General features: G+C 39.0%; 1 protein-coding gene and 1 long non-coding RNA gene across 5 annotated transcripts in view; both read right to left on the bottom strand.

Moving 5' to 3' along the window:
• Positions 1-12,657, bottom strand: part of LOC311038063 — a 332,539-nt gene that overhangs the window by 58,560 nt on the left and 261,322 nt on the right. The gene's annotated exons all lie outside the window — the stretch shown is intronic.
• tcf4 (transcription factor 4) overlaps positions 5,423-12,657 on the bottom strand; it is a 192,254-nt gene continuing 185,019 nt past the window's right edge. For all 4 annotated transcript variants that reach the window (XM_084047365.1, XM_084047364.1, XM_084047363.1 and 1 more), the window contains one exon: positions 5,423-11,375. Coding sequence is in view for 3 of the 4 variants with exons in the window: in XM_084047364.1 (XP_083903490.1) it covers positions 11,327-11,375 (49 nt within the window). In the remaining variant the exon portion in view is untranslated. The remainder of the gene's footprint in view (positions 11,376-12,657) is intronic.

The following is a 12,657-nucleotide window of genomic DNA, read 5'->3' as shown; positions in this document are numbered from 1 at the left end:
GTTTATGATGACACATCAATTCAAATCACTTTTTGTCAATTTCCCATCTTTGCATGAGTCAAGTGAATCTAACTAGACGTCAGTGGTGGAAGAAGTACTCCCATGTTTTACATGAGTAAAAATATCAACACCACCATGTAGATATATTCTGTTAGAAGTAAAAGTCCGCAGTCCAAAATTGACTTGAGTAAAAGTACAAAAGTATCTGCATTAAAATATATTTAAAGTATCAAAAGTAAAATGACTCATTGTGCAGAATGACCCATTTCACAAGTTCAAAATGTATAAAAAATCTTTTGAAAATAGCCGATCTACAAGCTCACAATGCGTCTCATTGCGACGCATTGTGAGCTTGTAGATCTGCTATTTTCAAATAGCCAAAATATATAGGGCCGAAGTGGTTAGTGTGTTTTGTAATAACAATCCAAATCTACAAAGCAGTAGTTTTCATATAATTGTAGTGGAGTAAAAGTACAATATTATAATTGTACTAAAAAATACTGAAGTAAAAATACCTCAAAATTGTACTTAAGTACAGTATACTTGAGTACCTGTACTTAGTTACTTTACACCGCTGCTAGACGTCATGATAACATCATAAAGTCTGTAGGCACTGGATGTTGGGAAACACATTGTGAGTCAAAAGCATTAGTCATGGGAGAATTCAGGTTGAATGAAACAGACACATTGCTGAAGAGAGACATCATTAGTTTGTGTCAAACGTTCACATCATAGAACAAGCTGCATAAGTAGTGCATTGAACAAAGCAATGACTTGCTGTGGCAAAATGTCCTTCAAATATATACAAAGACAAGTGAGGAAAAAGGAGATAAATGTCTTTGTTGAACGTTAGTGTTCACCTTCACTCCCTGTCTCTCAAGGCTAAAGGCCAAATGTTGAAGACATTTTACAATGCCTATTTATCATCTTAAAATATAGCAAGAATTTGAGGATTAATGTCTAAACAAGCTTTAGAAAAATCTATCCATGCTCTTAAACTGAACACAAGTTTAAGTGTCCCTGAGCCCTTGAAGCTCCAATAAGCCACAATAAGAGGCCATGGTTTACGTAGAGTTTTAGAATGGCTAAGATGCATATTGACGTGGAACGGATCGGGCCATCCGACCATCGCTTCTAAAATTACGGTAAACCACAGCCTTGTGTGGCTTATTGTTTTTCTCAAACGGCAACATAAAAAGACATGCAGTATCACAATTAAATTTCAATAAAATAAAATAAAACATTTCACTAGAACAGGGGTCTTCAACGTTTTCAGGCCAAGGACCCCCTAGCTGAGAGAGAGATGAAGCAGGGACCCCCTCTATATTGTATAAGATTGTGTTTCAGATCAACTTTTGCTGCTCCTTTTTTCCCTCTACACACATATAACTCTTTCCCAAAAATAGCAGATCTACAAGCTCACAACGCCTCGCAGCGCGAGGCGTTGTGTGCTTGTAGATCGGCTATTTTTGGCTAAAGTTCTCCTCAGAAAAGGGATTCAAGTGGTTAATGTAAAAAAAAGAAAATCATATCACACAAAGATTTGGCGGACCCCCTATAGTAACTCTGAGGACCCCCTAGGGGTCCCGGACCCCCTGTTGAAGACCGGTGCACTAGAAGAAGAATTTCTTTCCAGCCTCCACAAACAAGGAAGTTGCTGTGCAACTGCATGAAAGGTATCTGAAAACATTATGCAACGCGACATCTGCCTTTTAAAGTAACTTCTAAAACCTTGCACAGGACTAAAAGTAGCACTCCTCTAACGACGCAAACCGGTCCAGCAAACCACTGGACTGGCCAGCACAAAATTCAAAAGGCAACTAAACTATAGTCCATTAGAAAGACGAGGGAGGAGGGGAGACCACACAAGTAATCATAGTTTAAATCAAAACAAATGTATCTATATGGAATATGAAGTATATCAGTATTTTAAGAGTACATGGATGTGGGACAGTGTCATCCAGTGGCGTGCACAGACATTTTGAGGGGCAGGTGCTCAAGTAAATTATACTTTTTTTTGTTTACTTGGTCTGCTCTTTTTTCCCTCTACACCTATACCTCTTTGCCAAAAATAGCCGATCTACAAGCCCACAACGCCTCGCAGCGCGAGGCGTTGTGGGCTTGTAGATCTGCTATTTTTGGCTAAAGTTCTTATGGTAAAAAGAAAAATCATATCACATAAAGATTTGGCGGACCCCCTGTAGTAACTCTGAGGACCCCCTAGGGGTCCCGGACCCCTGTTGAAGACCCCTGCTGTGAACTGAAAAAAAAAACTTTTTTTTTATTTTTTTCAAAAGGGCACTTCTGGTCAAGAGGGCAAAGGGCAGGTGCTCTAGCCCCACCTAGAGTCTATCTGTGCACGTCCCTGGTGTCATCTACAGTATACTGTAGACATGAGCAGGCCTCTAGTTTCGAGGACTTAGAAAAAGTATTGTTGCTGTTGTGATGATCGTCTATTGTAAAATGGTGAAATAACTCTATGTCTCGCGTTGTAATTATATTCCAGTCCTGAATGCTCAAAAGGAATAATTCTAAGGGAAATTGAGACAGAAAATGAATCATTTTTCAAATGAATGTACAGTATTTTATATTTTGAACATATTCTGTTCATGAGCCGTTCATCATCCACTGTCTCCTGTTTATTTATGCATAGTAGCTTTCCCTCTCCTTAGTAATAAAAAGCAAGAGACGATGAAAGCGCTCGGTTATAAAAATGGCACATTTATTGCTACAGAACGGTCATGAATATGAATGTCATTGAATAACTACAAGATGAGAACCAACAGGCACTGGCCAACTGTTGGGCAGGTATGAGAAAAGATACACCCTCAGCACACAAAAAGAAAGTCTTCCCCTCCACTTCTACTAATCCAGAGGGGAAAATAAAATCGTAATAACAACATCAACGATAACAACAACAATAATAACAACAACAATATTATATAACATAAAAACAAAAAGAGATAAAGAATAGGCTAGCTACAACATAAATTGGAAATAATTAAAAAGGGACGTGTAAAAAAGAAATATGATAAAAAGGAAAACTGAAACAAAAACAAAAACCAGACACACTGTAAAAATACAATAAAATTAAACAACAGAGGCACTCAGCCACACACCGGAAGAAAGTGTAACTGCTGTATATACCTTTTTATGTTTACTTATCTTGTTTACCTCTCTCCACAAAGTTTTCTGTAAGAGAATCATCTGTTGCAGGTTATGATGGGACCTCCCCCCAACTTTGACCACACCCCCTGACCCATTACCACACCCCTCTGATCCACTGACCACACCCCTCTGACCCATCACACTTGGAACCTTACAGGATCGTCCTCAGTAACATGGATAAAATAAAGTAAAATAATGAACAAACTGATCTATCATTTTTAAATTATCATTCAGTTTGTAATTATTCCAAGTCTACAAGGTGGAATATTTATCTTCTTTAGAATTTAACATATTTTGTATTATCTTTAGTTTTAATATATTAGTGTGTGTGTGTGTGTGTGTGTGTGTGTGTGTATATATATATATATATAATATATATATATATATATATATATATATATACACACATAGTTTTATTATGTTTTGTTCTCGCTTGGGGTGCGCTACAGTAAGTCAAAAGAGCACTACACAAAAGAAGCTTTAACAAAAAGCCCAGGCACTGAAACATGGTAGTTCTGCTTTATGTATTTTTCATCATCATCATCATCATCATCATCATCATCATCGTCATCGTCATCATCATCATCTCTTCACTGAATTGCATCACAAGTAACAAGAAGAATGAAAAAGGCCACAGTTCATATATTTTCACCATTACATAATGATCCTAATAAAAGAGAAACAAGTTTTCTTTTTTAAACCACGGCACAAAGATGACTCAGAAATCATACGGAGAGTGTGAAAAGAACATGATCGATTGAAGACGCAAAGACCTGCAGCGCTGCATGAGCTCTCAAATCACGCGTCAGTCAGATGGGTACATTTTGTGCTTGTTCACAATTGTAACAGAAACATGTTAGCCTCAATTTAGTTATTTTTATTTGCCGCAATGAACCTCTGTCTTTTCTGTGGCAGTGCATTGAAGTACTACAATGTTTAGTTCATGTACATTTTGTAACCACTTCATGTGGATTGCATGGTTCCAGAACTTCCTATAATGTCCATCCTTTCTTCCTCTTCGTCTTCTTCGTTCTGTTTAAACATGCAAGGAAGTGGAGCCAGACATCCACAGAGTGAGCTAACCACACGGAAGACTGGACCCGCTGCATCACTGCACTGATTGACTGCTCTGCAGGTGTCACTACTCACTGTGGCTTGACCGAAGACAAATGGAATGGAACATCTCTTTTGTCTACACTTAAAACCCTCTATACGTAGTAAACTTGAGTGGAGTTGGCTCTGTACTTAGTCCGCTCGTTGTTTCCCTATATACACCAAGGGCCCTACATTGCACGCCCCCTTACCCCTTATCCCTAAACCTTTTTTTTTGCCATGTTTTACTATTTTGAAAAATATTTTTAAATAGTTCAACTAGCCGATCTACATCGACACGTTGTGAGCTTGTACTAGATCGGCTATTTGAACTATTTTACAATGTTTTTTAAAATAGTGAAAAATGTTCAGGGATAACGGGTAAGGCGGGGCGCAAGATAGGGCCCATAATCTCTTTGCCGAAAATAGCCCATACAAGCTTGTGTTTGAGCTTGTAGATCTGCGATTTCCTGCAAATGTAATTTCCAAAATAGGGTTAAAGTGGTCAATCCCACGTAGCGTTTTTCCTTTGTATAATTACATACTGCAGAGTCACTTAACCACTTGAACCCCAGCGTCCCTATTCTGGAACAATTGCCCAAAACAGCAGATCTACAAGCTCACATGTTGCATTGTGACGTCACGTGACGCGATGTGAGCTTGTAGATCGGCTATTTGCTGTAAAAAGAGATTGTCCATACTGTTGCAACTCAGGTCCGTTTCACTATAGGGGACTGCAGGGTTTAAGTGGTTAACACTATTGCGTTACTGTACTGTATATGGCGTGTTGTCCAGGTTGAATGTCAATGATTTGTAGCCCAGGCCCCCAAAGCAAAAGGTGGCTGATTCTCACCCCAGCATGTGTCCTTCGTTCACAAGCTGAACAATTGAAGTACTCGGCAATTGTACATTGGAAATATTGGCAGGATTTCTTCTGGCAGTGGAAGTTGGTACTAATTTAACTAATTTAAAGCCAGTGATATAGTATATATAAAAACAGGCTTCTATGATTGTTCAATAATTCTTTTTTGTTCACAATAATTACAGATACTTCCTGCAAAATAAATGTCACACAACGACCCATGCTATAGCCACTTGTATAAAATAATGTTTTTCTTTCATTCTTTTCCACGGAAAAAATACTCTGATAAATTACCAAATATCAGCATTGTTGTGCCACTGGCATTTATTGGTGCTCATCTCTGGAGTATAAAATGAATCAATTGTATTGAAATTTAATGAACTGACATTATAAGTGATCGCTTGTATTTCTGCTCTGCCTCCTATCTCTCTATCGTTGTGGGGAAAAAATGACAAAAGTGGCCATTTTAGATTCAACTCGTTATTGCAGTAAAATGGGGTACAGAGTGAGAAATGAGATGTATATACAACAAGGAAGGTTAACATAAACATTGACATATTGTTATAGAAACGGGGTAACAGGTGTAACATTAAAATAATGAAGACATTGTAATCCTGGAGCGTGTCAGTTATGACCAGGCTTGATTATATGATAAAGAGAAAAATATGAAATGAAACCTCACAAAGCAATATAATATACCATAAAACTAGCATTTACAGTGACAGATTCAGCCCTAGTGTTTAACCTAAGTCCAATTCAAAGTAGCTTTTCTTTTCCTGAAAAAAAAAAAACTGTATTCGATTTAGATGGCAACACTAAAAACACAAGACTGAAACTGCCTTGCACATAATCCAATATAATTTTGGGGAAGTAGCTGAAAAAAGATTGTTTGTTTGCAGCTGATGTGACTATGTTTATCTGCAACACTCCAAGTCCTGTCATGACAAAATATCCATATCTGAATCTCAACCCAGGAGCTGAGGGCATCTCTAACAAACAAGTAAGGGTATGGTCACACCGAACTGGATCTTTACCTATGCAGGCGGATTCTGCCAATGCTTTTCAATGGAAACGGAGCGGTTTGTTGCCATTTGCGGATTTCCTAAAAAAAAAACACTCCATTCCCATTGAAAAGAATTGGCAGAATCCACCCTTATAGATAGAATTAAGCTTTGGTGTGACCCTAAAACAACAATCTCAGCTCATGAAAAAAAGTAATTACTTGCCAAGTAATAAAGAGTGATTTCCCGGTGAAAGCAAAGACTGTATTTGAACTTCAAAAGGTAGGGTGGTGAACACAGTAAAATCTTGGAGTTAAATGAACACCTCAGGATTTGACTATCAGGGCATACCGAAGTTTAATTCTACCTATGCGGGCGGATTCTGCCAATGTTTTTCAATGGGAACGGGGAGTTTCTTTTTTTGCGGAAATCCGCGAATGGCAACAAACACCTCCGTTCCCATTGAAAAGCATTGGCAGAATCCGCCTGAATAGGTAGAATTCCAGTTCGGTGTGACCGCACCCTAAACCTGTTCATTTGGGCTAAAGCAGATCACTCGCGATGAGCCATTTTGATGCTGAAAATGCTCAATGTCATTTATCACTGGCAGTTCCTCGAACCCACAAAAACACACAAACCAGGTGCTTTATGACTATTTACACGTTACCCTTCAAAAGCACACGTAAAATGGTAATGTCATGAGCATGGAGAGTGAAGCAAATATTATATACCTTTTTAATATTTGATCCCTCCCTTGATCCCACCAAAATTTCCCCACAGATATAAACATAATGTCAAAAAGAGCAGAGTTTGGAGATTTGACCTCACTACATTTTCAATGTGACACACTTTTCAACACACACTGAATTTACTTTTTCATCTTTTTTTTTGTTTAAACAAAAACAAAAAAACAAAACAAAACTGATACAACATATTCTAAAACACAAAATAACAACAGTCTACATGTAAAAATATAACTTTTACATACACAATTTCAAAATAATGGTAAGTTTGCCATTTGTTGCATACAATTTACAAATGTCTGTGTTGAATTTGCTAGCAGTGAATTGGAGCGGATGGAACTCTGGTCCCAATTTGTCCTGCACAGGATGCTGCACTATAGCCAGAGGGTGTTGCCGCACGGCAACAAGAAAGAACACAGTCACGTGACGTGTCTGTCGAAAAGTTATCACACTGAGGCGCCTGTCCAACGTTCCCGCTATTTCAGTCTTTTGAGAAAATATTGAATTCCCCCAGACACACTCCTTTGACAACGAAAGCAACAAAAAAAAAATGGCACCCTCCTCATATATTGTATATACTTTTTTTTGTACATTTATATATAGATCAATTTTTCAAATAGATTCTTTTTTTCCAGTTTCCATGCCTTCCTTTTGATTGGATAGGACTTAAACCACATCTAAAGGGCCGTCAACAGCAAGCCTTTACTGCCAGACAGCGAAATTGTGTTTTTTGAACTATCTTTTTTTTCTTTTTTTTTTAATAGACAGAGAAACCAGAACAGACAAAAAAGCAATAAGGGAAACAATTGTTCTTTGTTCTTGTTTTTTTTTTTGTCAGTTTTTTGTTTGTTTTTTTAAGAGAGAGAAAATAAAAGAAAAAGATTTACAATATACAGCCACAAGTTGTACTGAAGACTACATTGGCTCACAGACAAGCCGATTCAAATATTGATAAAAAGCTGATAAGCTATAATACAATAACAGACGCGTTGCTCGCTATAGAAATGGGATTGTGAATTAGAACCAGGGGAGATGGTATCTAGGTGAGATGAGGCGATGCTGGGTGGGGACAGAATTATGGAGGACTGGGGGGGGGGGGGGGGATTGTTATTAAAACAACGGTCTCTCCAAGTGGTCAGAAGCTGAAACACGCGGTCTACTTACATATAAGCATACAGTACATTAAATACAGTTTCGTTTATTTTTTTTATTTTTTTTTAAATGATTTTTTTTATTATCCAAAAAATACTTTTTTGTCCTTTTTAACTGTTTTTTAAATTCCCAGGTCTGGTAAAAAACCTGACTGCATAGAACCTAATGACTAAGAACAGGTTTCCCTAATGTTGCATCCTATTAAAAGTCCAGGTAAATGTCTCCCACTGGCTTCTCAAATGATATGAACTCTAAAAAGGCACGTTGGTAGAATTGTGAATGTTCAAATTGCATCTCTGGGGCTGCCTGTGGGCGGGCTGGGGGGGAGAAGGCCAGGGTTACGGTCTCTAGAATCTGTGGGCGAAGTATTGGGCTCATAAGGCTAGACTTTGGGGAAAGGGCTTGGGTCAGGGTTTTGGGCCATAGTGTGTGGCGGGGGTTTATAAGGCTAGGTAAAGGCTAGGTACTGTACTGTTCTATGGTGAGTTCAAATACAGGGCAGGATGATGACCATAGGGCAAAGAGGGGCATGGGGGAAGTGGGCATGTTGTTCGTTGTAGGAGTGCAGCACTGGACAAAATGGTTAGGAAAAGAAAGGATGGGATACCGTAATTAAGTCCTAAGGGTGACGTTTTTGTCATGGACAAAGGAATGGGGTTGAGGACAGGGTTAGGGGACAGGACAGGGGCTTAGTGGTCGGAGGATCCTCAACGATAATCCAGGTAACAAGGGGAAAAGAAAAGTAAAACACAGGAATGCATAAATATACCGTATTTCTGCTGCTTGGCCCCTAAGAAGTTATACCCTACACGCAACTGATTGTTCCCTTGCTTCTAATTGCAGCTTTTGTCACCACTATTCTCTTTAGCATGTTTATGTCCCTATATATGTAACGCCGAAGGGATGTTGGTCCATTTCAATCAACCTCTCCTAACACACAAACAAATGTTTACATGTTTATGTTCTTGTAGTTGCCAATGCATCTGAAGTGCTTAGTCATGTCAACAGCTGACATTCAGGGAATGTGCTAAATGTGGGAAAGAATTCATGTACCCCGTCGCTCTGTCTACCCTTTCCTTTCTAATATCTCGCCATCAATCTGTGTACTCCGTACGTCGAGCCATCAATCGATCCTTTCAGCTTTCTCCCGCCCTACACAGTAAAATCCCAGCCTGGACACCTGAGAAAATGTACGTTGACACTGAACATTTCTGCAAACCACAAGATACATAGAAAGCAGGGCTGCAAACATAGATTTCTCTGCATGTGAGCATGTTTTAGTTTTTTTTGTTTTTATGTATAAACAAATCAACAGGAAACTTGAGCGTTCACTCGACTGGCACCTCACACTGGTGGGCAATGGTGTAAAGTAACTAAGTACGTTTACTCAAGTACTGTGCTTAAGTATGATTTTGAGGTATTTTTACTTTACTGGAGTACTTCCAATTTTCAACATTTTTACTTCTACTCCATTAGATCTCAGAAGCAAATATTGTACTTTTACAAAACTTCAATTATTTGAAAACTTTAGTTACTTTACTTGTTGTGAGCTTCTAGATCTGCTCATTTCAAACATTTTAGTACTTTTACTTGTGGTTCTTTAAGACATGCAACATAGCCGCGGTTTGCAGAAACAAGCAAGGGCGACGCACGTCTCTGGTGACTGGAAATCTTCAACGTTAATTTAACTCTGAGAGTGTACACAATATATCCAAATGGACCTTCTGTACACTCTCTCAGTCACAAATGGATATTATAACACTGATTTTACTGCATAGTGACAGTGAAGGGGTAAAGGAGCTACCAATGTCCAGGCAACCAATCCCGGTCTCTCTTTGCTCTGCAATGGGCCGTTGAAAACTTCAACGCTACCATGTTTGAGGATCGAATCATCAAAAGGTTCATCCTCCATCTTTCACGGCTCTATTTAATGTGTTCCGTCTACAGAAAGAATACTAACCTAAAACATACTGTAACAAAAAACCTATTAATTTAGCTGCGAGAGTTAAACTCTCTAATTCAATTTGACATTAACACACATCTTTTTCAGTGTATAGCCCTGGAGTGTTAGAAAATCATCATCATCATCATTATCATCATCAGGGTCCCTCCCACCACAATTAGAAGTACACTTTTCATTATTGCGTGACCATTTCTTTTGTTTGTTTTTTTGAGTTTCTGGAAAGTGATATTTCCACCTACAATTTCAAACATTGTATTAAAATGCCCTGCCCCTCTACAGCCACTCATTGATTGATTGATTGACTGAACGATTGATTGAATATTTGAAGGATTGATTAGTTGGTCATCTGGGTATTCTCTTCCTCCCCATTAGATACACACGGGTCACCTCGGTACTTTCAGGGTATCTCACTAGCAGTGTCACCAGTCTTTCGTTATGCCCGGTTTGCATTACAGAGTCACCGCCACGTAATCATCTGTTGACAACAGCGCTGGCCGAAATACGTCAAAGTCAACGTGACGAACAAACAAAAAAAAATACAAAACAGATATCCAGAATCGGGACACCCACAGTCTAGAAAGTACAGGTACGGAAAGGGAGTCTTCATATGTGTGTGAATCACACTAGCAAGCTATTTCCTCATTATGTCCTGTTTGTTTGTTTTTGTATTTTATTTTCTTCTTCCGGTTGTCGTTTCTCCGCGTGTATCTGTCTGACTCATACGCACCCAAGAGGGGATGAGGCACAGCTTTGATCCACAGTGTGGACATAGATTGCCATTCAGTCAGAGACAGCGCTAAACACTCCGCAACACTGTGTTGTGTTTGTTTTCTAACACTTAATGATATGTTTTGTTCTGTTGTTCTGAACAGTCTCCTCCCCGCATCCAGTTGCATGTTGCTGTTGTTTTGTTAACTTTTTCTTTTCTTTTCTCATATATATTTATATATATTTATATAGAGAGACATTTTTTTGTTCCTTGAAAATGGGAGTGAAAAATTATAATTAGTAGAATGATTTCTTTTGTGTGATTCGATAAAAAAAGAGAAGAAAACCCGCTGCGTTCGATGGGGTGAATCGTAGCGAACACGTTGTCGAATCTGCCCGCGAAAAAGCATAGATTCCAACTTCAACTGCAGACGAAAAAATGGCGGAAAAAACTGTAAGCAACTCGGTTACGTCTGATGTTTGATTTCCATCGACGAAAATGAAGAAGAGGAAAATAATGTAAAAATAATACGCTGATCTGATTGGTAAGGCAGAAGGGTCTGCGGTGTTCATGATTGGTCGGCTTGTCAAGTGTCAACAGGGTCTGACTGGTTGTCGGGTTGTCACGGAAACGCCATCAGAGGAAGTGGTCACTCATCATCTTGATGAACTCTGGCAGCTTGGACCTGAGCAGAGAGAGAGAGAGAGAGGGAGAGAGAGAGAGAGAGAGAGAGAGAGAGAGAGAGAGAGAGAGAGAGAGAGAGAGAGAGAGAGAGAGAGAGAGAGAGATAGAGAGAGAGAGGGAGAGGGAGAGGGAGAGAGAGAGAGAGAGAGAGAGAGAGAGAGAGAGAGAGAGAGAGAGAGAGAGAATTATCTACTGCAGTGGTTCTCAAACGTTTATAATAACGTTTATAATAACTCCAAACCAAATGGACCCAGCTCCTGATTATCAATCCATACAATCCATACACAAATGGAACCAAATGGACCCGTAATTCGGCCAAGGAACCCGGGTCCAAAAGGGTCCATCTGGTGCCTGATTAGCAATCCTTTAGCTGAGAGCCCCCTGGGAACCCCCTCAAGGACCCCTGGGGGGTCCCTGGACCCCACTTTGAGAACCACTGACCTACTGTGCACACAGTTATATTTTATGAATACAAGACACAAGTACAACTAATTCTTACTGAGCTAACATTCTATTCTATTCTATTCTACTCTATTCTACTCTATTATATTATATTCTATTGCTCACCCTTGAAATCTGTCAGAAGTCCGATTATTTAATTTCCCCATTAGCATCAATTAAAGTCTTACTTAAAAAAAAAAAAAAAAAACGTTCATACCGTACCCCCCACTCCACACACACACACACACACACACACACACACACACACACACACACACACACACACACACACACACACACACACACACACACACACACACACACACACACACACACACACACACACACACACACACACACACTCACTCACTCACTCACTCACTCACTCACTCACTCACTCACTCACTCACTCACTCACTCACTCACTCACTCACTCACTCACTCACTCTTGCCTTCACAAACTCACAGTACAAAATGAAAGAAAGAAAGAACAGGGTAGAACACACTTTAAAAGTACACTTATTTCCAATCTGTTGTTAGAATGTACCCAGGGTAGAGTGAAATGGAGTTTAACAATAATTGATGTTGCCAACAGCCCCTGTATCATCTGATAATCCTTAATCCTTATTAATTGTGCCTGCTCTTATCAGTTCATCAACAACTTGTGTATGGATCTCTACAAATTCATCCAACCAGTTACATTTTATACATTCAATTTTGAATGAATCACAACTAACAATATTTTATGTGATATTTTTCCATGTTCGCTGATTATGTCCTGATGGATTAGATTTGGGTTGTTGTTGTTGTTGTAGTAGTAGTATTAAAATGCTAATACACTG

Source organism: Gymnoscopelus microlampas, assembly GCF_963454915.1.
Source record: "Gymnoscopelus microlampas genome assembly, chromosome: 21".
Taxonomy (NCBI): domain Eukaryota; kingdom Metazoa; phylum Chordata; class Actinopteri; order Myctophiformes; family Myctophidae; genus Gymnoscopelus; species Gymnoscopelus microlampas.
Note: the sequence above shows the minus strand (reverse complement) of the source record. Positions and strands in the feature narration are given on the sequence as shown.